This window comes from Leptodactylus fuscus, chromosome 1 (assembly GCF_031893055.1).
Source record: "Leptodactylus fuscus isolate aLepFus1 chromosome 1, aLepFus1.hap2, whole genome shotgun sequence".
Lineage (NCBI taxonomy): Eukaryota > Metazoa > Chordata > Amphibia > Anura > Leptodactylidae > Leptodactylus > Leptodactylus fuscus.
In genome coordinates this window covers 286,274,734-286,300,362 of record NC_134265.1, presented here as the reverse complement: position 1 = coordinate 286,300,362, position 25,629 = coordinate 286,274,734, and the positions used below count along the sequence as shown (strand labels likewise).

At 41.9% G+C, this 25,629-nt stretch overlaps 1 protein-coding gene across 2 annotated transcripts in view; it reads left to right on the top strand.

Moving 5' to 3' along the window:
• The window catches only part of PLRG1 (pleiotropic regulator 1), a 43,658-nt gene extending 21,128 nt beyond the window's left edge, over positions 1–22,530 (top strand). Inside the window, exons 8-15 of one of the 2 annotated variants that reach the window (XM_075287791.1) lie at positions 1,873–1,965; positions 4,022–4,171; positions 4,548–4,649; positions 4,958–5,060; positions 13,050–13,158; positions 14,673–14,812; positions 14,913–15,106; positions 22,053–22,530. In XM_075287791.1, coding sequence (XP_075143892.1) covers positions 1,873–1,965; positions 4,022–4,171; positions 4,548–4,649; positions 4,958–5,060; positions 13,050–13,158; positions 14,673–14,812; positions 14,913–15,106; positions 22,053–22,112 — 951 coding nt within the window. In that variant the 3' untranslated portion in view covers positions 22,113–22,530. The remainder of the gene's footprint in view (positions 1–1,872; positions 1,966–4,021; positions 4,172–4,547; positions 4,650–4,957; positions 5,061–13,049; positions 13,159–14,672; positions 14,813–14,912; positions 15,107–22,052) is intronic. The other variant, XM_075287783.1, reaches the window with a different exon arrangement.
• The last annotated feature ends 3,099 nt before the right edge of the window (positions 22,531–25,629 follow it).

The window sequence follows — 25,629 nt, the reverse complement described above, 5'->3', positions numbered from 1 at the left end:
GTCTTTTATGGCCGAAGCCCAATGTGGTGGTAAAAGCACGGCAAAAACTGCAGCATGTTCCAGAGTTTCTTTGTGCCTCTCATGCAAACCTAAGGCTTAGTTCACACGTAAATAACGTGCGGCTTATTCTGGCACCGGAAAAAACGCTTCCTAATTAGGAAGTGTTTTTTGGGACCTTGGCCTGCTTTTTGTGGAGTTTTTTTTTTGTTGTAAAAACCGCTTCCAACAAGGCCAGGCGGTTTTCCCATCCCTTAAAAAAAGAACGGGCTGCAAGAAATGCATTGCGTTTTTACCGCACTTGTTTTGTAAAAAAACGTGATGCATTTTTATACAAAAAAAATGCGTGGTAAAAAAACGTGCGTTTTGTGCTTCCCATTCACTTCTCTTGCTTTCTTCAGGCAGAAAAAGGCCTGAAGAAAGGTCATGTCGCTTTTTTTTTTTCATCTAGCGTAAAAAAACGCTAGCGAAAAAAAAACAAAAAAACAAGCCCTTTACATAGACTATCATTGTATGGAGGCGGATTACGACGTGGATTCTGCAGTCAAAATCTGCCTCCATGTTCCCGTGTGAACTAGCCCTAACACAGATATGAAAGATTCCTCCATTCTTCATGAGCCTCTTGTGCATCGCCAAACCCCCCCCCCTTCCTGAATGTACCTTCAGTGCAAGGAGCACACACAACCACCCCCCAGCTTGCCACGTGCCTCTCTACTATGCACCCCACATCTCTTCCCCCACAGTACACACTACACCCCACATTATACAATGCACCCCACATCTCTCCACCTCCACACTACAACACACACCCGACAACTCCCATAGTACACCAGGCACCCAAGATATCCCCCCCACAGTACTCCATGCACCCTTCATCTCTCACCCCCACTACACAATGCACCCCAAATCTGCCCCCCACAGTACACTGTGCACCCTATATCTCTCCCCATTAGACAATGCACCCCACATTATACAATGCACCCCACATCTCTCCACCTCCACACTACAACATGCATCCTACAACTCTTACCCCATAGTACACCATGCACCTGAGATCTGCCCCCTCCCCAGTACACCATGCACCTACATCTCAGCCCCACTACACAATGCAGCCCAGATCTATCCCCCAGATTTGTCCTCCCCTCCACACCATGCACCCTACATCTCACCCACACTACACAATAAACCCCACATCTTTCACATCCCCACATTACACCAGGCACCTCACATCTCTGCATGTTCCTCCACTGCAATGGCATACAACTTTTCTATATAGTTCAAGGACCTTCTTGCAAGCACAGACCCGCCTACCCAGTAACAAGACTAGAGAGTCATGTGACTGTGACGTCATAAGGTCCTTGCTGAGTAGTGAAAGACCAGGCAGAAGAGCAGAGCAGGCACAGACATGTGACATGGTCAAGCTGGGTCACATGCCCCTCCATGTCACGAGCTCAGTGGTCAGAGGAGGAGTGTCAGAGAGCCGGCAGAGCCAAGTAAGCAGGGGGCGTGGCCTCAAAAATAAAGAGACAGGTGCAGAATTAAAAATGAATGTCTATGAGAAAGTTTGTTTATCTTTGGGCTACACATTACACACTGTTAGTTAGAAAGTGGCCAACCCCTTTAAGGCCACTTTCAAGCAGTCAGTATTTTTTAAGTCATCACTATTTTTTGGGTCCAAAACAAGGTCCAAATCTTTCTATTATGAATGTTTTATTTCTGGTTTGGGATACAGATACTGATGTAAGATTCTGACTGTGTGAAAGTTGGCCCTAACTTATGTGTGTTTACTATGTGAAGGACGGCGTTGCTGTATCTCTACATTTAGATGCAATGTTTTTATAGGCTTTACATGATAATTGTAGTTTTCTTTCACAGGTCATCAGTGGTCACTTAGGGTGGGTACGTTGCTTAGCAGTCGAACCCGGGAATCAGTGGTTTGTCACAGGCTCAGCAGATAGAACAATAAAGGTAAGAAGCCTTCGCTAAGGAAGCATTTCTTTTGTGAATCAAAGTGCTTAAGGGTATAATTTCCCATGCTCCTGCCGGGCCTTTGTAATTTTCTTCATGCCAGCTTCAGCAGCTTTTAGCGCAATGGAGAAAAAGCAATTTTCTTTTCCATATTGGGATGTTTAGAAGTTGGAATCAATACAACTAAGTAAATTGCTGAAATAGAAACATCCTTACTGAACTCGGGTTCATCCTTCAACTATAATATGGCATAGCTAGTTGTTTACCAGCCACTCTCTTAAGAGTGCTGGTTGTGACTACATGTTTTGTTTCATGCGGATTGTCTAGGTTTATTCTATACTTTGTATTCTGTGAGAGAGATTCATTAAAGTGTGTTACAGAAACTTGATTTTGATGTCCATATGAACCAGTCATAGAGCAGCTTTTATTTCTCATTGTACTTTTGATAAATGATAGCGGTGTGTGATTGGTTGCTATGGACAGCAGACAGTTTTCCTGTTAGGCGGTTTTTAAATGGGTTTTCCCATCTCCGTCTCATCAGTTTTCCTGCTCTTTCTGTATTCTTTAACAAGTTGGTGGGTTTGATTGACAGGACACTATGAAGTACTGTACCTCAGTAGATATAAACATTGCCTTTATCATGAGGTATTAAGATAGTGGGGAAATTTCAGCATGTTACAGCAGCATAGTAATATTATTACGATTATTAAAAATCTGTAAAATTGTGGATCAGATATGCACAGTTAATGTATATTACATTACACAGGGTAGGAGAGCACTTCCCATGCTCAGAGACAATGGCCTTGCAGAAAACTCTGTTGTCTATGTGTTGACATAAAGACATACAAACTGTCCAAGCATTTATCAGCAAACAGCAATTATCTGAACTCATTGTCCTGACCATAGAGCAAGTAGTCATGCCATCCATTCTGGATCAGATAACAGGCTGGGGACCAATGCTCTGCGAAATTATGACGCGGAGCTATGAGGATCGCCCTTCTGACAATGGGGAGATATCTCCAGCCCTGGGCACATACTAAATTCAGTGCACTGTCTGCTTTCTAGTAGTATATAAAACCACATATTCATGAGGACATGAAAGGTCCTCTTAAGGCCTCCATTTCAAGAATTTAGGCAATTTAGCACATGGGGATGTGCCAATATGTATACTCGCACACAGTCATATCATCTCAGTTGAGGTCATCCAGCAATTCATCAGTTCATTTCTTCTCTAAGAAAAATGGTACAGTTAAAGGGGCCAAGTCAGGCAAATTTGGGACACCAAATCCCCAGAATGTTTTATGGACTGGTGGTTTAGTGTCGTAAGTATGCCTTAAGTTTGGAAGCACCATATGCCTATAGTCTTCTATATATGTGCATTTCTTAAAGTGAAGCCCAGGCAGTAATCTCTGCTTTATTGTGCGGGTGCTGGATACTATGTGCATGCACAGGAAAGTGAGGTGAGCTGCTTGGGCCTCATTGAATAAATATTCTAGCACTGGAACAATGTTGGTCAGTTATCAGGCCTTTATCTCGTATAATGTAAGCACCCCTGGGGTGGACAGGCATGATGTTGACTTTTTGTGATACTAAGAGCCTGCTGTGCTAATTTAGTATCCCAAATTCACTTTTTCTTTGTAACACTTTGTTGTACTAGCGACTTTTACTACAGAAGAACCTATCTGGCTGTAAAAGCTGTATGTGTGAATTAAAAATAGTAAAGGAGCTATTTGCTTACATTACACATTCAGTGCATGTGGTCACGGTACAGGACACCCTGGGTGATTCTGGAGTTGGGGGAAATTGGTTTTGGTCACTGTCATGTCCAGCTCCAAGTTGCTAAGCTCTCAGGTTGTCGTCTTGCATTGTCTGTTGCATCAGAGTGTTTCTTCCCGTTAGTGGACCCTTGAGAAATCCTCTTAATACAAAGCACAACTCTAGCGTGCTTTTCATGCCATTGTTTTAATAAGGTTCCTGCTTTATGGAGAGTATTTGTGTCATGCAATATTAATGATGTGCTGCTCGGAGTTTGACTTTATTTCTCCCTGCTCTCTAGATCTGGGATCTGGCAAGTGGTAAATTAAAGCTGTCCTTAACAGGACACATAAGCACTGTCCGGGGAGTGATTGTAAGTGCCCGGAGCCCATATTTGTTTTCTTGTGGCGAAGACAAGCAGGTGAAATGCTGGGATCTGGAATATAATAAGGTATGCAGTACATCCATAAACTCAGGGTTCAACTGCCCTTTATGCTTTCCCACAACCCACAATATGTTTTTTTCTTTTTCTTCTTTTCCCCCTCCCCTCCATTTAAGCTTTGCTTATTGCTAGCTATTTTACTTGAAAATTACTTTTGTGGATTTGTAGAATAGTCTGTTCGGTTGCTTTGTGTATTTTTTTTTTTTTGTTCTCTGAATAGCGTTTGCTTTTAACTCCGCATGGACTCTCTCCTCATACGGATCAGAATGAGGCATCTCAATTTTTTTTTATTTTTATTTTTTTAAAACAGATGTTTGTTATTTTTTCCCCTGTATAAACCACTACAGTTTAAAGCTCATGTGTCTTGTTTTTGTCCCCTGACTAGGTTATTAGGCATTACCATGGTCATTTAAGTGCAGTTTATGGTTTAGACTTGCATCCCACCATTGATGTGCTGGTGACTTGCAGCAGAGATTCCACAGCTCGAGTAAGTAATGTCAGAGGTTACCTTCTATGTTTAAAGGGCCTTTTACATGGGTCAACCCTGTATGTGGTAGCAGGCACCCTAAGCAGACACATTTTATTGGTGCAGTTTGTGGAGCTAAAATACAGAGTGGATCGAAAACAAAGAAAAATACCACCCGAAAGTTATAGGTTCTCAACCTTTATGAACCAAACCTATTTTTGGCTTTAAAAACTGAATTTGCTGAACCGTGAATGTGTCCTTACCCTTTCTCAGACTCTATTAATCCAATGCAGTTCCATATTTATGTTTTTTTTTGCTTTGGTGCCTAGATCTGGGATATAAGAACAAAAGCCGGTGTACATACTCTTGTTGGACATACCAATGCTGTGGCTACAGTACGATGCCAGTCTGCTGAACCTCAGATTATAACAGGTACTTACTTGTCTTTTACCTTTTTGTCTTTGAGTTTGAGGATTTTTTTTCTGGATGTGTTACTTGTGTAATCCTTAAAGGGGTTGTCCAGGCAAAAATGGACAACCCTTTTAACGTTTAAATAAAAAAATGCATACTCGCCTGTCCCCGTTGCAGCCAAGAGTCCCGGTTCTTCTTCTCGGACGAAAATGATTGGAAATTATTCTTGTACATAAGCAGTTAATCAACCCTTTTTTTTTTTTTTAATACAAGTATACACTTATAGATTCTCCTTGTTTTCGTTGGGGGGGGAGAAGGGCACACTATCCTTCAACTGTTACAGAGGATGAGCTCCTTTATGCAAGCAAGCTGGCACGGTACAAACATATATAGTGTTCAGACAAGTGTATTGAATAAGTCCCGGGAGTAGAAAGATCAATGAGACTGACTCAATACTTTCTGTCTGTAGTTGCTCAAGAGCATTTGACTGCTTCAGAGGGATATTTAAAGTGTATCTAAACTTTCGAACAACTTTTGATTTTCTGGCAGCATTTGTGACATTAATAAATGTAATATAATTTATTACCGGATTTTGGCTCCTTTCCACTCAATCATTTGCTGAAACCAGCTTTCTTTTCCTTTATGTATGCTTTACTGTATTTCTCTAATGTCAGCAGAAATCTTCCCTCTACTTTGCACTGTGGGTATGGACGGGCTCCTTAAAATACAGAGTGGGAGCCACTTCAAACAGTTGTATCTCTGGCATCATAAAACTTATAACAGTGATTCTGGTGTCATATGAAAAATGAGGTCCTCCATATATATATATCATTACATCTCCCATATCCAGAATATGTTTTAATTGATAATTTCTCTGGAAATAATACAGGTAGAACTCTGATCTCGGTGGTGCTTGAAAGCAGATTATCATCTTTGATATGGCAGCAGTGTTCTAGATTTTGTTATGCCTGAAGTATGTGAAGTTACCCCCTTCGGCTTCAGATTCTTTCTATTACATAGGAGCCGCCTGCCCAGCTGTATGCACAAGGAGAGTTTTTCTGCTGCCAAAAGACAAAAAGGGGAAAGCGTAAACATAGGACAGAAAGTGAATTTCAAAGCGGGATTTCACAGAAAGGAGACAAAATTTGTTAATAAAGTATACTACAACAGTTGTTATCAAAGGTTAATCAAAAGTTTAGGTGCACTTTAAGCTAACCTTAAAGGAGTTGTCCACTTTCAGACCAATATTGAGGGACCAATTTTATTGTTTTTGTAATAAAAAGTTCTGCTATTTTCCAATATACTTTCTGTATGAACTACTCTTGTTCTAGATCTCTGCTTGTTTTCATTCATTCTGCTTACTTCCAGTGGATAATAATCATGCCATGGTCATGTAATGGATTGTCAATGGGCATGGACACACGGGTGCACCAGGCAGATGTCTGATTACTGTGCTGTAACTATAACGAGCTGTGCACCTGTGTGTCCATCACATGACCGTGGGCAGTCCATCACATGATCATTGACAGTCCATCACATGATCATTGACAGTCCATCACATGACCATGGCATGATGTTTATCCACTGGGAGTAAGGAGAATGAATGACAGCAAGCCAAGATCTAGAAAAACAAGAGGAATTGATACAGAAAGTATATTGGAAAATAGTACAATTTTTATTTTTCTAAACAAACAAGATTTCTCTCAATATTAGTCTGAAAGTGGCTAACTCCTTTAATGCAATGATACCTGTAAATTAAAGCTTTGTTTACACCCATGTCCGGCTTCAATTTTTGATAAGTTTAATTGATCTGATTTGTATTCTTTAAAGGGATCCTATCATTTAAACAAATTTTTTTCTGGTTGACACGTAGGGATAGCCTTAAGAAAGGCTATTTGTCTCCTACCTTTAGATGTTTTCTCCGGGCCGCCATTTGGTATAAATACAATACTGTGTAAGTGGCCATTTTCTTGTGGCTGGCAGGCATGCGCAGTCGGCTTTACCCTAGAAGTTTGAAGCCACCACCGGAAGAAGACGTGAAGAATACCCGTTCTGGAAGAAGATGGAGGTGCGCTGGAGAGTTCTCTTGCAGCACTGCGGACGCCCCCAGTGCTGTTTGAGCACTGGGGCCCGCCCCCAGTGCTGCGAGAGAACTCATTTGCATATTGGCAAAAACCGGGATTTCAGGCGAACAGCGGCCCGGAGAAGACATCTAAAGGTAGGCTTTCCCGATCTGTGCCCGGTGTGAAGAGCTTACGGTCCGGTACCGTAGCTCTTCTATGGTCAGAAGGGCGTTTCTGACCATTAGCCAGAGACGTCCTTCTGCCTCGCAGCGCCTATCACGCTGTGCTGTGGAGCGGGGAGGAACGCCCCCTCCCTCTGCTCACACAGCTCGTCCATAGACGAGTATTATCAGGAGAGGGAGGGGGCGTTCCTCCCCGCTCCACAGCACAGCGTGATAGGCGCCGCGAGGCAGAAGGACGTCTCTGGCTAATGGTCAGAAACGCCCTTCTGACCATAGAAGAGCTACGGTACCGGACCGTAAGCTCTTCACACCGGGCACAGATCGGGAAAGCCGACAGTGTGCTGAACTCAGCGCACTGTCAGCTTTCCGGCAGTATATAACACTGCATGTGCCCAGATATGGTGAAAGGTCCTCTTTAAGGCTATTCCTACGTGTCAACCAGAAAACAAAAAGGGGTTAAATGATGGGATCCCTTTAACCTATCACATTTGCTACAAATTAGGTTGTTTTTTTTTTTTGTTTGTTTTTTAATGTAACATGATATGTACATCATGTATTCGGAGGAAGTGTCAGCTGAGACTAGATTGCAGGGGGGTTTTATTCATCACAAATGGTTAATTCAGCAGAAGCAGATTTATATTAAAGGGAGCCAGTCACTGGTAAACATAGCTAAAGTGTATTGAAGTTGTTGAATTTGGATATAGTTGGTGTGATATTTTCACCAGCTTAGCTGGTCACTAGTTGTGGGCAGGATTGGTTCCTTTATTGGGTCAGCATATTCTAAATTACAAGTAATGTTCTGTTTGTCTTGAATCCACTGAAAATACAAAGGACCCAATTTTTCTATCAGATTTCCTATGTAAAAGGGATGTTTGAAATTGAATAGTGGGTCTACCCTTGGCATAGGCCAACTTTATCAAATAGGTTAGAATCCAACAATCTGTACCTCCACTAAGCAGCTTCTATAGTATATGCATATAGTATATGGAGGTGGCAGCAGACGGCTCTGTACACACTGTGATGGCTGTGCTAATGCAACTTGACTCTTATTCACTTGAAAGTGAGCTAAGTTGCAGTACCTCAGCATGGCCACTACACTGTTATGAGGGCAGTCTGCTTCCGTCTATATACATTTATTTGTGCAGATATGTTTCCCGGATCCGCTCTGACATTCATGACCTATGTTAAGGAAAGGCCATCAATATCACATTTTGGACAACCCCTTTAATGGCTTAAGGTGTGTAACCCTGTTTACAGTAGTTCCTAATACTGAGGAAAAATGAAGGTGACCTAAATGTACAGTGGGTTGCTAAATTAGAGTTTTTGTATTTGTTCTGTAATGTTGTTAGAAATGTGACAGGAGTAGCAAGAAAATCCACCTGAGGTTCAGAAATGAAGAATGAATACGATGAGGCGTGGGATGACATAATAGGTTTACACCTGTGAGTCTGTTACAATGAGTGTGGAAGTGTTTTTCTGGTTACTGTGTAGTATACCTGCTGGCACGCCAGGCACATCTTCTTTACACTCTCCAGCTGCTGGCACATCTGCCAAACACATCTTTAGAGTCATCTGCGAAATGTCGTTTTTTTTTTTTTTTTTTTTTTATCCTTCCAGTCTTGACTGAATCAACAAGTGTCAGAAAAACCTTTGTACTGAATTATTCATTCAATAATGTACAAAATGCTGTAAACTATTGAAGCTAGTGAAAGCATTACTATTAGGGTTGAGTCGATCTTGACTTTTCAGGATCAATTTTGAAATCCGATCATTTTTTCATTCGAACCCGATCTCGATCCCAATTCCGATCCCAATGTAAGTCAATGGGATTTTTTTTTACTAATCGGAGATCGTATTTTAAAAACGATCCTATTCACTACACAGCATGGAATCTAACAATTGAAAGCTTTAATTGTTAGAATTCATGATGTGTAGTGATTAAAAAATCCCCCGGCTACCTAAGTCCCACCTGTTGTCTACTTACTAGCTGCCACTACCGATCCGCGCTGTTCTCGCTCCTCTTCTTTCTTCTGCGCATGTCTTCAGAGCACTGTATGTGCCCCCACCTCCCAGGCTAGTGTTACTGATGCTGGGAGTAGGCGGGGCTTGTTGTGGCTTAGGAGAGTGTGGGCGGATACTGTACCCGCCCACACTCTCCTAAGCCACAAGCCCCTCCTTCTTCCTAGGTCTGTAACAGTAACCTGGGAGCTAGGGGCGTGCACGGACCGAGAAGAGGCAAGAAGAGAACAGACGGGGAGTGGCAGCGGTAAGTGGACTTGTCTATCGACTCTTTATTGTATACTCAGCTCTGCTACATCTGAGATGTAGATCTCAGATGTAGCAGAGCTGATGAGTATAGGAATGAATGGATGCCGCCGACACACAGCCTGTGCCGGCGTCCTGCGCACCGGCTGCGTCAATTCATTCCTACGGCATAGCAGGGAGGAAACAGAAGAGTAGATGCCAGGCTGTGTGCCGGCGGCATTCATTGATTCTTAACATTGTTTGCTTTTCCCACAATTCTTGCAAAGTATTTTGGGAAATAACCTCCAACCTCGATCCTGCCTAAAATGATCGGGATCGGAATTCCGATCGCGATTGTGAAATTTACTCAATCGCCGATCAGAATCCCGATTGCTCAACCCTAATTACTAGCAATAACCTCTTGGGCTATTGTCACACTAGTGTTGTAATGTCTGTTGTTCTGATCCATCAGAGGATCAAAATGAGGAACGTTGAAGCTGACAGGTGTAAATGGAACACTTACCATCTGTATTAGTCAGCATAGACAGAAGGGTTGAAATAAAAACTGAAGGCTCGTTGCATTGGCTTTCCATTTTTATAGCATGTTGTCTTCTGTTTTTACTTTGTCTAATACAAATGGAAAGTGTTCAGATGGTATCCACCATTTTTGCACTTTTTATGTCCATTGTACTGATTCACTGACAGGGTAAGGGTGCATTCACACTGAGTAAACGCTAGCTTATTCTGAACGTAAAACACGTTCAGAATAAGTGGCGTCTAAAGCAGCTCCATTCATTTCTATGGGAGCGGGGATACGAGCGCTCCCCATAGAAATGAATGGGCTGCTTCTTTCACTCCGTGCAGTCCCATTGAAGTGAATGGGGAGTGCCGGCGTATACGGCAAGCTCTGCTCATGCCGGAGCGTACACGCCGGCACTCCCCATTCACTTCAATGGGACTGCACGGAGTGAAAGAAGCAGCCCATTCATTTCTATGGGGAGCGCTCGTATCCCCGCTCCCATAGAAATGAATGGAGCTGCTTTAGACGCCGCTTATTCTGAACGTGTTTTACGTTCAGAATAAGCTAGCGTTTACTCAGTGTGAATTCACCCTAAGAATAACAGGCATTGCAATGCCATTGTGAAGCTAGCTTAAGGCCTCATGAACAAAGCAATGGAAAGTACACTTGGACATGTGCATGGGGCCTTAGGCTGGTTTCTCAAGAAAGATGACAAACTCTTCTATTTTCAGCCAGGACAAAACTGCCAACTTTTACATCAGTGTTGGCTCAGCTTTCTATCGGTGCGTTGTCAGAAACGGTGTGTTCAGTCCGAGGCTTTTCTAATAGCAGATCCATAGCTCCATTCCTTTCTCATGATTTATAGAGCAGCTACTATCCTGCTCTGTGGCAACAGAACGGAATCCCCTCCCCTCATTGAAGTCAGTGGGGGACAGAAGCCACTTGATGTCATCCGAGTGCATCTGTCTTGACTCGGTAATGTGCATGTAGCCTCTGTCTTTTCCTATCTGAATGGCATCAGTTTGCATCAATTTTTTCACAGTAGCAAAAAACATTGCAGCTTTATTCAGTAGTTCCAAGCAAACATTTATTAAAATGGACTCTGCTGTGCGATTCCCCCCCCCCCGCCTTCTCTTGAAACAGGTGTTGTTCTAGTGAGTATTGGGCTAAAAAAAATTGTGTGTGTTGTGACTTTCTCTGCTATGTGACGGGGTCCTAGTAGACTTCAGTTTTGAAGAGTCCATGTCTTGAGGACTCATCACCTCTTCTAATATGTCTATTTAATGGGATTTTCTGGCCAAAAAAGGGCCTGTTAGTGCTATTAATGTGTTAATAAGTGCATTCAAATATCTTTAACAGTGTTTTGAGTGATTTCTGGGAGCGCCTGGCATCCTCTGCATTTGTTTACTTGGTGTAGCTTCCTGCTGCCTTAGTCTACAACTACCATGATGCATTGCATGAGCCTACTCGCACTACCTCCCTGTCACTTTCTCCCCTTCCCTCTTTCGATCCTTCAGACCCCTCTCCCTGTTTCCCTAGCTATCCTGCCAACTACTAGCCCTTCCTAACTAACTCAGCCCATCCCCCACCCCATCATACTTATTTGTCTTCCTGTCCAGACTTCCTTCTGTGGGGACTGCTCCTCATCTTCTTCAACATCTGCTGGCGCATGCGCAATAGTCCCATCATTGCTCTGTAGCTCCTCAGGCCCACGCCTCCGCAATAGAGATAGAGTCACGGCTACAGTGCAATGCTGGGACTATACAGTGCAATATCGGGACTATTACACACGTGCTGGCAGTCATCAAAGAAGAGCAGGAGCCATCCCCACAGAAGAAAGGTCTGGTCAGGATGACGGGTATGATGGTGTGGGTGGGGGGCGGTCACTGGATAATCAGAAAATGTGTCTGGGGCGGTCACATGACAGCCCGAGGGATGCGTAAATATACGTTTTTGCTAAAGTGAGCCTTTTAGAAAGTGGGTGGGGAGAGGGTGTTTAGGTTAGTGTAGAAATTGCATTTTATCCTGGACAACCCCTTTATGAGGAATACAATTATTTACTTAGACTAGCTTTTCTTATAACTCTGCATTAATCTGCATAATTGTCCCTGATGGAGTTTTTGATCCTCTACTTATTCTACAGTGCATTTAATATTGTTAGGAGAACTCCTTGACATAGTTCGCTGATACAAAATAACCTCTCTGCCTATATTGACACCTCGTTTCAGATTTATATTCACCTACTGTTATAAATAATTTTTTACACGTTTATATAATTTATTGAGAAAAAAAAATCGGTATACTCATTTGTAATAAACTAAATAAAACCCATTCCTTTGAGATAGACAACATCTAGTTGTCAATATATTAATAAACCTTCAGAGGCATAAAGAGGATCAGTACTATAGTTATACAAGGTTGCTCCAGCATTGTTGTGTCCTAGAAAATACAAGTATTTACTAAAATGAGTGAGGGCAAAAGAAATGACAGGTCCTCTTTCATGTGGCCTTGCAATCCACTGAATGTGCAGAGACTAGAGATGAGCGAACACTGTTCGGATCAGCCGTTCCGAACAGCACGCTCCCATAGAAATGAATGGAAGCACCTGGCACATACACTTTGCCGGCGGCCGGTTGCCGTGCTGGGTGCTTCCATTCATTTCTATGGGAGCCTGCTGTTCGGAACGGCTGATCCGAACAGTGTTCGCTCATCTCTAGTAGAGACCTCTAGTATTACCTGTACAATGATAATAAATGGGAATTCATCATTATACATGTAGTCATGCGTAGTCATGCTGCAGATGTCCTATCATTCTCCATTACGGTATTATTTAATAACATCATACCATTCCATCCATGACTCTAGATCCTGTTGGTGCTGCTGACAGAATTGCTATCTTTGCAGTTAGTTAGAAGCGTTCCTCCTTAAGCTGTGGGAGCCATTTTACTTTGCCTTTACTTTGATGCATGTTGATGTTCTTTATGTTGTCCTCTGTTTCCAGGAAGCCATGACACCACAATAAGACTATGGGATATGGTGGGTGGAAAGACTCGCGTCACACTGACAAATCACAAGAAGTCTGTCAGAGCTGTTGTATTACATCCACGACAGTAAGTGCTTTTCATCCTGAACTACTTAGTATTACATGTTAATTTCATGATTTATGATAGAATTTCCAAATTTTCGTTCACACTGCAAACCTCAGCTTTAACCAGTTAAGTCCTAGGGTTGGGAAGCATGAGTCCTTTGAGCACATCTGGTAATTTCAATATAGCACAACACTCATATCCTCCTGTTCATAAGGATAAGCCTGAGACAGTACCTCTTAAAATTAAAGGGATCCTATCATTAAAACTCTTTTTTTTTTTTTTTTTGGCCCTAACACGTAGGAATAGCCTTAAGAAAGGCTATTCTTCTCCTACCTTTTAGATGTCCTCTATGCAAATGAGTTCTCTCATAGCACTGAGGGTGGGCCCCAGCATTCAAACAGCACTAGGGGTGTCCCCAACGCTGCGAGAGAACTATCCAGCACCGACTCCATCTTTTTTAGGAACGCGCTCTCTTTGCGTCGTCTTCTAGGCCTCTGGCCTAGGGCAAAGCCGACTTGGCTTGCCCGCCAGCCACAAGGAAATGGCCGCTTACACGGTTTTGTAAGCGGCCATTTTCTTGTGGCCAGCCGGCATGCACAGTCGGCTACCTGAGGCCTAGAAGTTTGAAGCCAACGCGGGTAGAAGACGCGAAGAGAGCCCGTTCCTGAAGAAGATGGAGGTGGCGCTGGAGAGTTCTCTCGCAGCATTAGGAACGCCCCCAGTGCTGTTTGAACGCTGGGGCCTGCCCTCAGTGCTGCAAGAAAACTCATTTGCATACCAATGAAAACCGGTATTTCTACCAAATGGCAGCGTGAAGAAGACATCTAAAGGAAGGAGAAGAATAGCCTTTCTTAAGGCTATTCTGATGTGTTAGGAACAAAAAATTTGAGTTTTAATGATAGGATCCCTTTAAAGGGGATTTTCCAAGATAATTTATATTCAAAATAGGTGATAAGTGTGAATGCAGGGGTATCTTACTGCTGTGACCTCATCAATCATGAGACTGGGGGTGCCGTGCCCATACTTGAAAGGAGCGGTGGTTCAGCAAAGTGACAATGGCAAAGTATTGTGCTCAGCCATCTCTAGCAGTTCCATACAGTTTGAGCAGAGCAGTAGCCCCAATTTCATGTTCGGTGTTGTGGGAGTACCAGCATTTAGATGCCCACCAGTCAGGCACTTATTAACTATTGTGTAGACAGGCGATCAATGACAGACAAGCATTTGCCAGAGGATCTCTGTATAAGCTTACACAGGGCCATGGTCGAGAATGAACATAAGCCCATGTAAAAGACCCCTAAGGATGTGGAAAGATTGCTTCTAGTTATTGTTCTGAAAACCTTTTTCTGCAGAATGCCAGCAGTTAGTCTGGAGAGGAGCCATAAATAGCCTTCGATGCATAGCGTGTGACACAATAAGTGCCGTGGCTGCAGTTCTCGACTTGTAGAATAGTCAGCACAACTCCTATTATGCCACTGTGTGTATTCCAAAATTATCCACTTCATTTCTACACTCCATAAACGTTTCTTTTCTTCTAGGTACACATTTGCATCTGGGTCACCAGATAATATTAAACAGTGGAAATTCCCTGATGGAAACTTCATCCAGAACCTCTCCGGTCACAATGCCATCATCAACACTTTAGCTGTCAACTCTGACGGAGTGCTGGTGTCAGGAGGTGCCACGTTTTATTTCTATGTCTATACCTTTCCTTACCTTTTGTAGTAAGAGTATTTAAGTGTGCTTTTTGTCTGACACCTCCCAATTTTGTTTTGCAGCTGATAATGGAACAATGCACTTATGGGACTGGCGGACAGGTTATAATTTCCAGAGAATTCACGCTGCTGTTCAGCCGGGCTCTCTAGACAGTGAATCTGGAATTTTTGCCTGCACCTTTGACCAATCAGAGAGCAGATTAATCACGGCTGAAGCCGATAAAACCGTAAAAGTCTACAGAGAAGATGATACTGCGGTATGTATCATAATGGAAGTTGACCTCACAAATCTTGTCTTGTGTGACTTGTAAATTGTGTGTACTGAGGGTTTTTTTTTTATCTTGATTTTAATGTAATTGATCATCACTGTATGATCCGGCTGCTCATTTAACCCCTTAGGCTACATTCAAACCTAGAATCTTTAGCACAACAAAGTACAGTTCAATACAAGCGAATGGGGTTTGTCTCTATGTTTGGATAAAACTTTAACGTGCTGTTTTATGTGTTCTCGTTGCTGCAGTAATTTTCAATAGCATCTACATACTCCGTTGGCAAGTAGTTATGTGACTTTTGCACCTAATGTTGCTGCAACCATGAACCAACATACATTTTTTTTTTATACTACATTCACCATCTTCAGTTGGAAAATGGCAGCTAGACATCTACAAGCCCAACTTGATGGAATGTATTTCCCACAATGCAGCTCCATCAGTATATTTTGAAGGGGTTGCGTCCCTTATCTGAATCAGTGACAGTCTGAAAGGTCACATTCCCACCATAATGCAAAGACATAGCCTAGTTCAGGAATCTGCAACCTTGGCTACTTCAGCTCTCAGCATGTATACCCCTGACACCTATCTGGGAATTGTAGTTTCCCAACAGCTGAAGTGCTCGAGGTTGTAGACCCCTAGCCTAATGACTTGCCATCACTTAGGGATAACCCTGTAATTCTAAGGTCATATTTTACACTTTATAGCCATAGGTTGTATAAAGAGAGACCGTTTCATGCCCCCTTCCAGGTTGTCCCCACAGCATATATCAGACAAAAACCTACTAATACTCTCCATTCCCTTGTTCTCTTCAGTCTCTGCTCCCAGAGGCTTCGGGGAGCAACAGGCACAATGGAAGTGACGTCATTACATTGTTCCTATTGATCCCAAGACTCCGGGAGCAGAGGCAGAAACCGAATGGTGGAGCAGGGAGCAGACTGCTTCACCATTGTACTAAACTCATCTGTTTCTGGAGTGGGTCATGACATACCGGGGTGGTCAATAACAGCGGGGCAGCACTCTAGTTGGTTGGCTATGCAAAGGGAGCCTCTGCTATCATGGAGCCCTGTGCAAGTTCACCGTTTGCCCTATGGATAAAGTGTCCCTAGTTATGTATGTTTTATTTCTTTACTAGGGTTAGCAATGCTCAAGCATTTTTTGCTATTGCCGCTGTTTAGTTGATGTGAGACTTGCTCTGTGTACACACTGCCTCGTGTGTAGCCTTTCTTATTAGTGGAGATTTGGATTTCTGCTGACATGTATTGAATGCCAGGGTTCATTCTGAAGCCAGGTACCATTGCGTTCCTTTCATAACTTGGTCCTTTGCATGTCTGCAGGCCTGTAATGAGGCTCCGCTCAGCAGTCTTTCTTTTTAATTAGATTTGTGAAGGGCTCCTGTCACTAGATAGAAGGATCACATTGAGACAACGTTTGATACGAAGCGCCAGATAAATTATTGAAGCTGCTTTAAAACCAGCTGAATAAATGATTTCTCTGTAGCATTATGAAAGTGTATTCATGGCACAGAATGGTTGTCTATGTAACCTTTTAGTTACAGATATCCTGGATCAATACAACCCTGAACAATTTTTTATTAAATCTGGTACAAAGCCATAATTTATACGATTGGCAAAATTCAATCTCATACACCAAAATCAACAGTCTTGTATGGCAGCAGTTCAATGTTTGTTTGTTTGTTTTTGTATGGTGCCACTTTTTAAAAATTATTATTATTATTACTACTGTTTATTATTATTATTATTATTTTTTATTAAAATATTTTTGTACAAACACAAAGGAATATATAAAATAAATAATAAATCACATCGAGTAGATGTCAGGCGGCAGTGTGCGCATAAGTGCTCCTGACAGTCACGTAGTCGATGTGGATATAGCAAATTAAACAGTATAACAAACAGGGTTTCAGGTAATACCAAAAGTACAATTTTAGTGGAAGGTGATTTTGGCCATGGGCATGTGACCAGTGTGAAGAACAGTAGCCTTTTTGGGAAGATGAGTATGTCTGAACCTATTTAGGATTAGAGAAAACGGGGTACAGGAAAGGAAGGGTGGCTGGTGGTATGGATATTTGGAGGGGGTGATGGAGGAGGTGTGTTGCCAGGGTTCCCATGTTTTAAAGGGGCTCTATCACTGGGAAAAGTCATTTTTATCTAAACACATGCTTGCATAGGCTTTAGAAAGGCTATTCCACGCTTACCTATAGTATGTACAGTGGGGCAAAAAAGTATTTAGTCAGTCACCAATAGTGCAAGTTCCACCACTTAAAAAGATGAGAGGCGTCTGTATTTTACATCATAGGTAGACCTCAACTATGAGAGACAAAATGAGAAAACAAATCCAGAAAATCACATTGTCTGATTTTGTAAGAATTTATTTGCAAATTATGGTGGAAAATAAGTATTTGGTCAGTAACAAAATTTCATCTCAATACTTTGTTATATATCCTTTGTTGGCAATGACAGAGGTCAAACGTTTTCTGTAAGTCTTCACAAGGTTGGCACACATTGTTGTTGGTATGTTTGCCCATTCCTCCATGCAGATCTCCTCTAGAGCAGTGATGTTTTGGGGCTGTCGCTTGGCAACACGGACTTTCAACTCCCTCCAAAGGTTTTCTATAGGGTTGAGATCTGGAGACTGGCTAGGCTACTCCAGGACCTTGAAATGCTTCTTACAAAGCCACTCCTTTGTTGCCCTGGCGGTGTGCTTTGGATCATTGTCATGTTGAAAGACCCAGCCACGTTTCATCTTCAATGCCCTTGCTGATAGAAGGAGGTTTGCACTCAAAATCTCACGATACATGGCCCCATTCATTCTTTCATGTACCCGGATCAGTCGTCCTGGCCCCTTTGCAGAGAAACAGCCCCAAAGCATGATGTTTCCACCACCATGCTTTACAGTAGGTATGGTGTTTGATGGATGCAACTCAGTATTCTTTTTCCTCCAAACACGAAAAGTTGTGTTTCTACCAAACAGTTCCAGTTTGGTTTCATCAGACCATAGGACATTCTCCCAATACTCTTCTGGATCATCCAAATGCTCTCTAGCAAACTTCCGATGGGCCCGGACATGTACTGGCTTAAGCAGTGGGACACGTCTGGCACTGCAGGATCTGAGTCCCTGGCGGCGTAGTGTGTTACTGATGGTAGGCTTTGTTACATTGGTCCCAGCTCTCTGCAGTTCATTCACTAGGTCCCCCCACGTGGTTCTGGGATTTTTGCTCACCATTCTTGTGATCATTTTGACCCCACAGGGTGAGATTTTGCGTGGAGCCCCAGATCGAGCGAGATTATCAGTGGTCTTGTATGTCTTCCATTTTCTAATTATTGCTCCCACAGTTGATTTCTTCAATCCAAGCTGATTGCCTATTGCAGATTCAGTCTTCCCAGCCTGGTGCAGGGCTACAATTTTGTTTCTGGTGTCCTTTGACAGCTCTTTGATCTTCACCATAGTGGAGTTTGGAGTCTGACTGTTTGAGGGTGTGCACAGGTGTCTTTTTATACTGATAACAAGTTTAAACAGGTGCCATTACTACAGGTAATGAGTGGAGGAAAGAGGAGACTCTTAAAGAAGAAGTTACAGGTCTGTGAGAGCCAGAAATCTTGATTGCTTGTAGGTGACCAAATACTTATTTTCCACCATAATTTGCAAATAAATTCTTACAAAATCAGACAATGTGATTTTCTGGATTTGTTTTCTCATTTTGTCTCTTATAGTTGAGGTCTACCTATGATGTAAATTACAGACGCCTCTCATCACTATTGGTGACTGACTAAATACTTTTTTTGCCCCATTGTAGATTGCTTCAGTGGTCTCTGAATAAGTCCGTTTTTATTCATATGCTAATGAGCCTCCAGCCGGCACAGGAAGTTCCCAGCAGCCTCCTCTTTTCTATTATCTTCTATGTGTGTGAAGCAAACGGGGAGCTGAGTCATCATCATCATCAGCAGCAGCAGCAGTCTGCCATAGAAAACAATAGGAGAGGTGTGCACCATCTATCACGCACCAGTCTAATTAGCATATGAATAAAAACGGACTTATTCAGAAACCACTGAGGCAATCTACATACTATAGGTAGGTGTGAAATAGACTTTCTAAAGGCTATGCAAAGATGTGATTAGTTAAAAATGACTTTTCCTAGTGATAGAGCCCCTTTAAGGAAGGTCTTTCTAGAGCCATTGTCCTAACTGCAGAGTTCTTCAAATTGTAAAAGATGATGTAATCGCCACTGTTGGACGGTGGGAGGTTCAGTATCTCGCCATCTTTTGCGGAATTAGTAATTTTTCAGCAGTTATGAACCATGTGATTTGAAGGCCTAGAATCAGAAGTTTGGAGCAACAAGAGAATGGTCTTTCGTACTTTTGCGTGCGACTGCAAAACATTGTTTTCAAGACTATTTGCACCTAAATGATTAGCAGCTTTGTAAATACATAGCTAAACACAACATGACTTCAGTACAATGAAAAAGTTTCAACCAGGTATCAAAAATAGTTAGTTCTGCACTGAAACATAATAATCATGAAGTGCAGAAATGCAATAGAGCACACAAAACTAACACAAATCATATAACAATCAGGTCTTTGGAGTCAGGACCAATTTTTGCTGAAGTCACTGACTGCTTTAAAATAAAATGATTCATTTTTGTGGTCAATTATTAATATTGTATAATTAAATGTACAGCTTATTGCATATTTACTTTAAGGGTCCATTCACACGGAGGAAAATGGTGAGGAATATTCCGCTAGATGAAAAAACAGCTAGCAGAACCCATTGAAATCAATGGGAGGCTTTTTTTTTCAGTGTAGAAAATTCTACACCAAATTCCTCACCATTTTCCTCCGTGTGAATGGACCCTAATAGTTAATCCCTTTTCAGCCATTTGTGAAGGTGTCTGACGCTAGGTTCAAGCTATTGTTCGGGTCCACATGGGAATCCAAAAGACGGAGACCACGTCTGATACAATGTGGACTATAATGGGGACCACCAGGTTAAAAGTCCTATGTGCAGGAGTTTTCTCTCTGATGATTTTAGATGGAATCTGCTGCACAGTCTGCTACGTAGACTCCAGTGCAGATGTGAACCTAGCCTGAGAAAAATGTCAGTGACTTGGCCCAACAATTTCAAAGCCCTGATAACCATTCACAGTGAGCAAAACGATGGCCCAGTGCTTAGAGCTGAGTACTAGGTTTAAAACCAGCCATGGACAACATCTGCTTGGAGTTTGTATGTTCTCCCTGTGTTTGCACGGGTTTCTTCCCATCCTACTTAAAGGGGTTGTCAATATTGATAGACAAATGTTATGGTTTGTATAATAAAAAGACATAAAATTTTCCAATATACTTTCTGTATCCATTCCTCACGGTTTTCTAGATCTCTGCTTGCTGTCATTCATTCTGTTACTTCTAGAGGATACAACTCTGACCATGGTCATGTGATTTACGCTCCATGGTCATGTGATGAGCACACAGGCGCCGCTCGTTATAGTCACAGCACAGTAATCAGACATCTGCCTGGTAATCAGCTGTGCACCTGTGTACTCATCACATGACCATGGACCGTAAATCACATGACTATGGTCAGAGTTTTATCCACTAGAAGTAACAGAATGAATGACAGCAAGCAGAAATCTAGAGAACCGTGAGGAATTGATACAGAAAGTATATTGGAAAATTGTATATCCTTTTATCGTACAAACAATAACATTTGTTTCTCAATATTGGTCTCAAAGTGGCCAACCCCTTTAAGACAGTGAATGAAGACAATATCTGTAAAGGACTGCAGAATGTAGTGACTTGTTTCAATTAATTAGCCCTGAAGGTTTCTGAGGATTCTGTTCATTAATTTAGGTTTTCCTCGATGCCAGGGCTTTAATTTTGGCACAGACTGCTACTGGAGACAGCTCCGATTCAAAGCACTTAACCCCTTAGGTGCACATGGCAGTTTCCGTTGAGTTCACTTAACCATTTAAAAGTTTAAAAAATATATGGAAAATAAATTCCGGTGCTCCACTCTTTTTTATTCTAATACATACATATAAAAGTAAAGAGGTACAGACCAAGTACCACTGAAAAATCAAAACGAGATTAAAAATGAAAACCGTCCATACGTTTGTCAATTTTTTGGCAAAATCTTCAAGCAAAATAAATAAAACCAGTGAATATTGAGCTGCCCCAGGTAATCTGTGCACATGGTGTAGTGATAGAAATTATAGGGTTAGGTTACAATGAAAGAAGGATAACCAAACTGTTGTTCCCTGCTGCCCTCTACGTTTTGTTGAAAGAAATTCTGTTGAAATCGGTCTCTGGCTAAAGCAGGTCACCATTATAGTATACAGCTCCATTGCAAACCTATATTCCTTAAAATCCTGTGTGAAGTCCTGTGGAAACAATCGAAATGCGTTTCTGCTGTGGCTCGCTACATGGGGGCCTTAAGGGGCTTTTCCCCACAAATAAACATTATACCCTACCACAGCTGATCTTGATATCATGGGTACCAGAGTCTGATGTGTGAGTGGAACAGTAGTGCTTGTGTTACAACCACTCCTGTGGGACTGAGGGAGATGGGCAGTATAGCAGTTCATCAATCCTATTAGAAATAAGTGGAAGGGGGCCATGTTTCTGCTTTGTTCCATTTATGCAGTGGGCTCCCTCTCTTGTGATTGTTGGCAGAACCCCTAGCTATTAGATATTTGTTGTACTGTTGGTAAGGGTATATGTTTTTGTGCTTTAATCCAGATAATTCTACTCTTGACATATTAGAGTGGTCACATGGTGGTGCAGTGCGGTACATATTCTTATCCCAATGAACAAGGTGTGCAGCCACAGACGAGTAACTGACCAATTCAGGATATATACAACACTGCGCCTCATACATTCGCCTTGTTTGTTAACCTTTTGCTCTTATTTTTGTCTTTCAGTCCGAGGAAACCCATCCAATCAACTGGAAACCTGAAATTATCAAAAGGAAAAGATTTTAATAAGCTGCATCTGTAATTTTCTTTTTTTTGTTACAATTTGTTTATCACAGTTTGACATAGCATGGATTCTGTTTCAGACATTAGGCCTAACATTGGCCGCGGCCTTTGTCTTTCATCATTGTATTCAACTACATCCTGTTATGGCTATTTCTTCTACGATCCCTGGAAGCTGTCACATTTTAGAAAAAAAAAAAAAAAAGAACCTGTTGAAGACTGAGGCTTCCCAATGTAGGAACAAAAACCTGTTGTGTATTTTTTTTTCTTTTTTTTTTAGACGCAAGCATGTTGTGAGCATATATATTATATATATTGCAAATTTTCAATTCAGTAATTCTCGTGAGTGTCACCCTTAAAGTTTTTTTTTTTTTTCTTTGCTGCCATCAATATTTTTCATAAAATGTTCTTATATTTCCCTTTTCCCAATAAAACGTATGCCTGGGTCTACAACTGTATTATGTTGGTGAGTTAATGAGCTGTTTAGAAAGACGAGATGCAGAATTTTGAGGTTATGAAGTGACGCGCTTGTTAAAGAGGAATCTCTGGAGTGGATAAATGTATCGTTTAGTCTGTTTGCCCAAAGATGGAAGCTGTTTAGGTAAGATGTTAGCTATTATCAAGGCAGAAGAGACAATGGCTGGTAGGAACGTGCCAGGATTGTCAGATTACGTCTTCAAGTCATAACACAGGAAACAATCAATGATTCCCATTTTTTTGGCCAAAGCTGCGGTGAAAAAAATGGAAATGATGTAACAATGAATGTGGTTAAGCTTTATAACATTATCTAAACAAAACAGCTTCTTCCTAAAAATGCTAATTCTGTGCAGTAGTCCAGGAAGGATATTTACAGCTTATGCCTTCAGACAGATTAAGTCTGAGGTCTGCGAACCATGCACATCAATGGGAATATCACAAGTCAAATTACACTTCATCAGCCAAATGGAAGAATGTGTGGCAGCGGATGCCAGGGAAAGCCACACAATCAGAACCTTGCAAAACTGGCACATGGTCTTCATTAAAGCCCTCCTCTCACGGCATACTGCTTCTTCTATCAGGATACTGCACACATTCTCATGTATTCTTAAATGTTTCACAGCCAGTCTGATACAAGACATTATACATCAACTAACTGCGCATGGATCAGATAAGACGTTATTGATGGATTGTTTTTTACAACCTATTTTTGTCTTGTATTGGACCCCCATTGATCAGTCAGCTGATTTGGCTGCTAAAAGCTGTATACATTGTATATGACTATAAGCAACTCGGCTCTGGTTCAAGTAAATGAGAGCAGAGCTGCACTTCTCTGACTCCACCACTACAGTGTGCAGGTACAAGTGTAAAAATACACCTGTAAAAATATGCCTGGAAAATGTCATTGAAGTCAATGGGAGTCTTATTTTTACACATGTATTTTTACACGTGTATTTTGCAAAAATACACGTGCGTTTACTTCATGTGAAGGCTCCCTAACACAATAATAGAGCCCTACGATGTACAGCATACAGTTATGATGCCGCCTTAATTCCATCCACACACATGTCCCCTACGTTGCCCCCATTTGGTATCATCCCCCCCTAAGTAGCTCCCACATAGCATAATGCATCCTTAGTGGTCCCCATATAATAGGGAAAGGGCATTAAAAAATAACCAAAACCAAATGTCCCAAACCAGACTGTATTATTATACTCTGGTGTCTCCTCAGAGCCCAGAGTATGATAAGCAGGAGGCCCAAGGTAGGTGGACAAAGGTAAACAGTGTTACTCACCTCTCCAAATTCTGGTGTGACCACAGTCTTTTTCGGGCCTCTGACTGACTGACATCAGCAGTTACGTGATGCACGGATGCAATTGTAATGCCATTCTATATAATACCCCTTCATTGTCCCATCACACAGTAAAATCCCACTAAAGTGGCTCCATACTATGCAATGTCCCACTGTACAGAGGCCTATCATTGTCATATGCCACTGAAGTAGTACAATCATACAATATAATACATGAAAAAAGACAACCAGCCCAATTCCTATGGAGCTGCCTACAGGCTTTGTGTCTGGCTTGATGTTCATTGTTTTGCCTGCCATAGACCGCTCTAGTCAGGGTCTGAATGCTTGTATACAGTGCTATTAGCTCTATGCTCACCCCTTGTATTAGTTTCCATCTGAATCCAAAAGACTCAGAGTTAAAATTAGGACCTGCTGTCTGAGACAACACCCATAATGCTGACTGTTCTGCTTAAACTGAGATGGGCGATAGTGGACCCCTGCAGCCATAGGCCTGTTGCAGATGCACCATTTACAATATGGCTAAAGCAGCCCAGTCTCCATGTCACATAACCATTACATAGAGACTATTTGTGTATCCATAGGCATCGCAGGATATGAACAGCAGTAAGTATTTCAAAGTTTTAACCAACCTCCCTTTTCCAGTAACATGTTGACGTATTTGCTAGTTTGCAGTAAAAAAAAAAAAAAAAAAGCCAGTGTCTCTTACACTGACTACACAACTTAAGTAAAACCTCCGTCTGCAGCTGAGTATGTTATCTGTCGCATCAAGACATTTGTGTTCTCAGAGCTATAATATTTCCCTGTTACATGACATCATGTAATGTAGGAAGCTTTTCATGTATATGGTTACAGAATTCCGCACCTTACGTCATACATTACTTAGCTGCATCTGGGTCATGCCTTATTCTTGGCATAAAGTTTTTTTTTTTTTTTTTTTTTTGTAAGTCATATTCTTATTTGTCCTTTGTTTTTGCAGTACTTGATTTTCCCTAGACTATCTCTGATTCTCAGTTGTTGTTTTTTTCTGAACCAGTGGCTAGAATCTAGTTGCTATGATGTCTCCCATAAACAGCACTCAGAAGAGGAGATTCTGCTCCTTAATGTTCACACTCACTCAGGAGCAGCATCTGCACAATATAGGACATTATAAAGACGTACAAAAAGAAAAGCACGCGAGGTTCTGCCCCTGAGGGAGAGGGCTGGAGAAATTGTTGGGTAATAACAAGGATGGTTAGTCTCTGCTAGTAGGGCCAGTTTAATGTGACCTTTGAATAAACACTGCAAAGCAGGTTACCATGATGGCTCCCCCTGTTCTCCGAGCACCCCTGCATTATAACCTCTCGCCGCCCCTTAGTTAATTCTGTTCACATCCCTTTTATGTTCTCCTGAAAGTCTGCCTTGCATAGGCAACAGATGCTGCGCTATACGCTGGCTGCGCATGTTCCACCACCATTTTGCGGTGGTCTGTTACATGGGAGTACAACAGACAGGACAGCAAGAGGTTATGACACAGGGGTGCTTGGACTTGACGGAGGTGGTGAAAGCTCCTCTTTAAGGTTCACTTGGCCTGTAGATAGATGACGGATCAATATCATCTATTAGGTATAGATTTAGGAAAATGATCCTGTCCTTTTATGGACAACTATTCAGCTTTGCATAAGATCATACTACTGCCACGGACGGAAAGCAGTATCAAGTAACCAATACAATGTATGTGCCAAAAAGTGAGTCTTA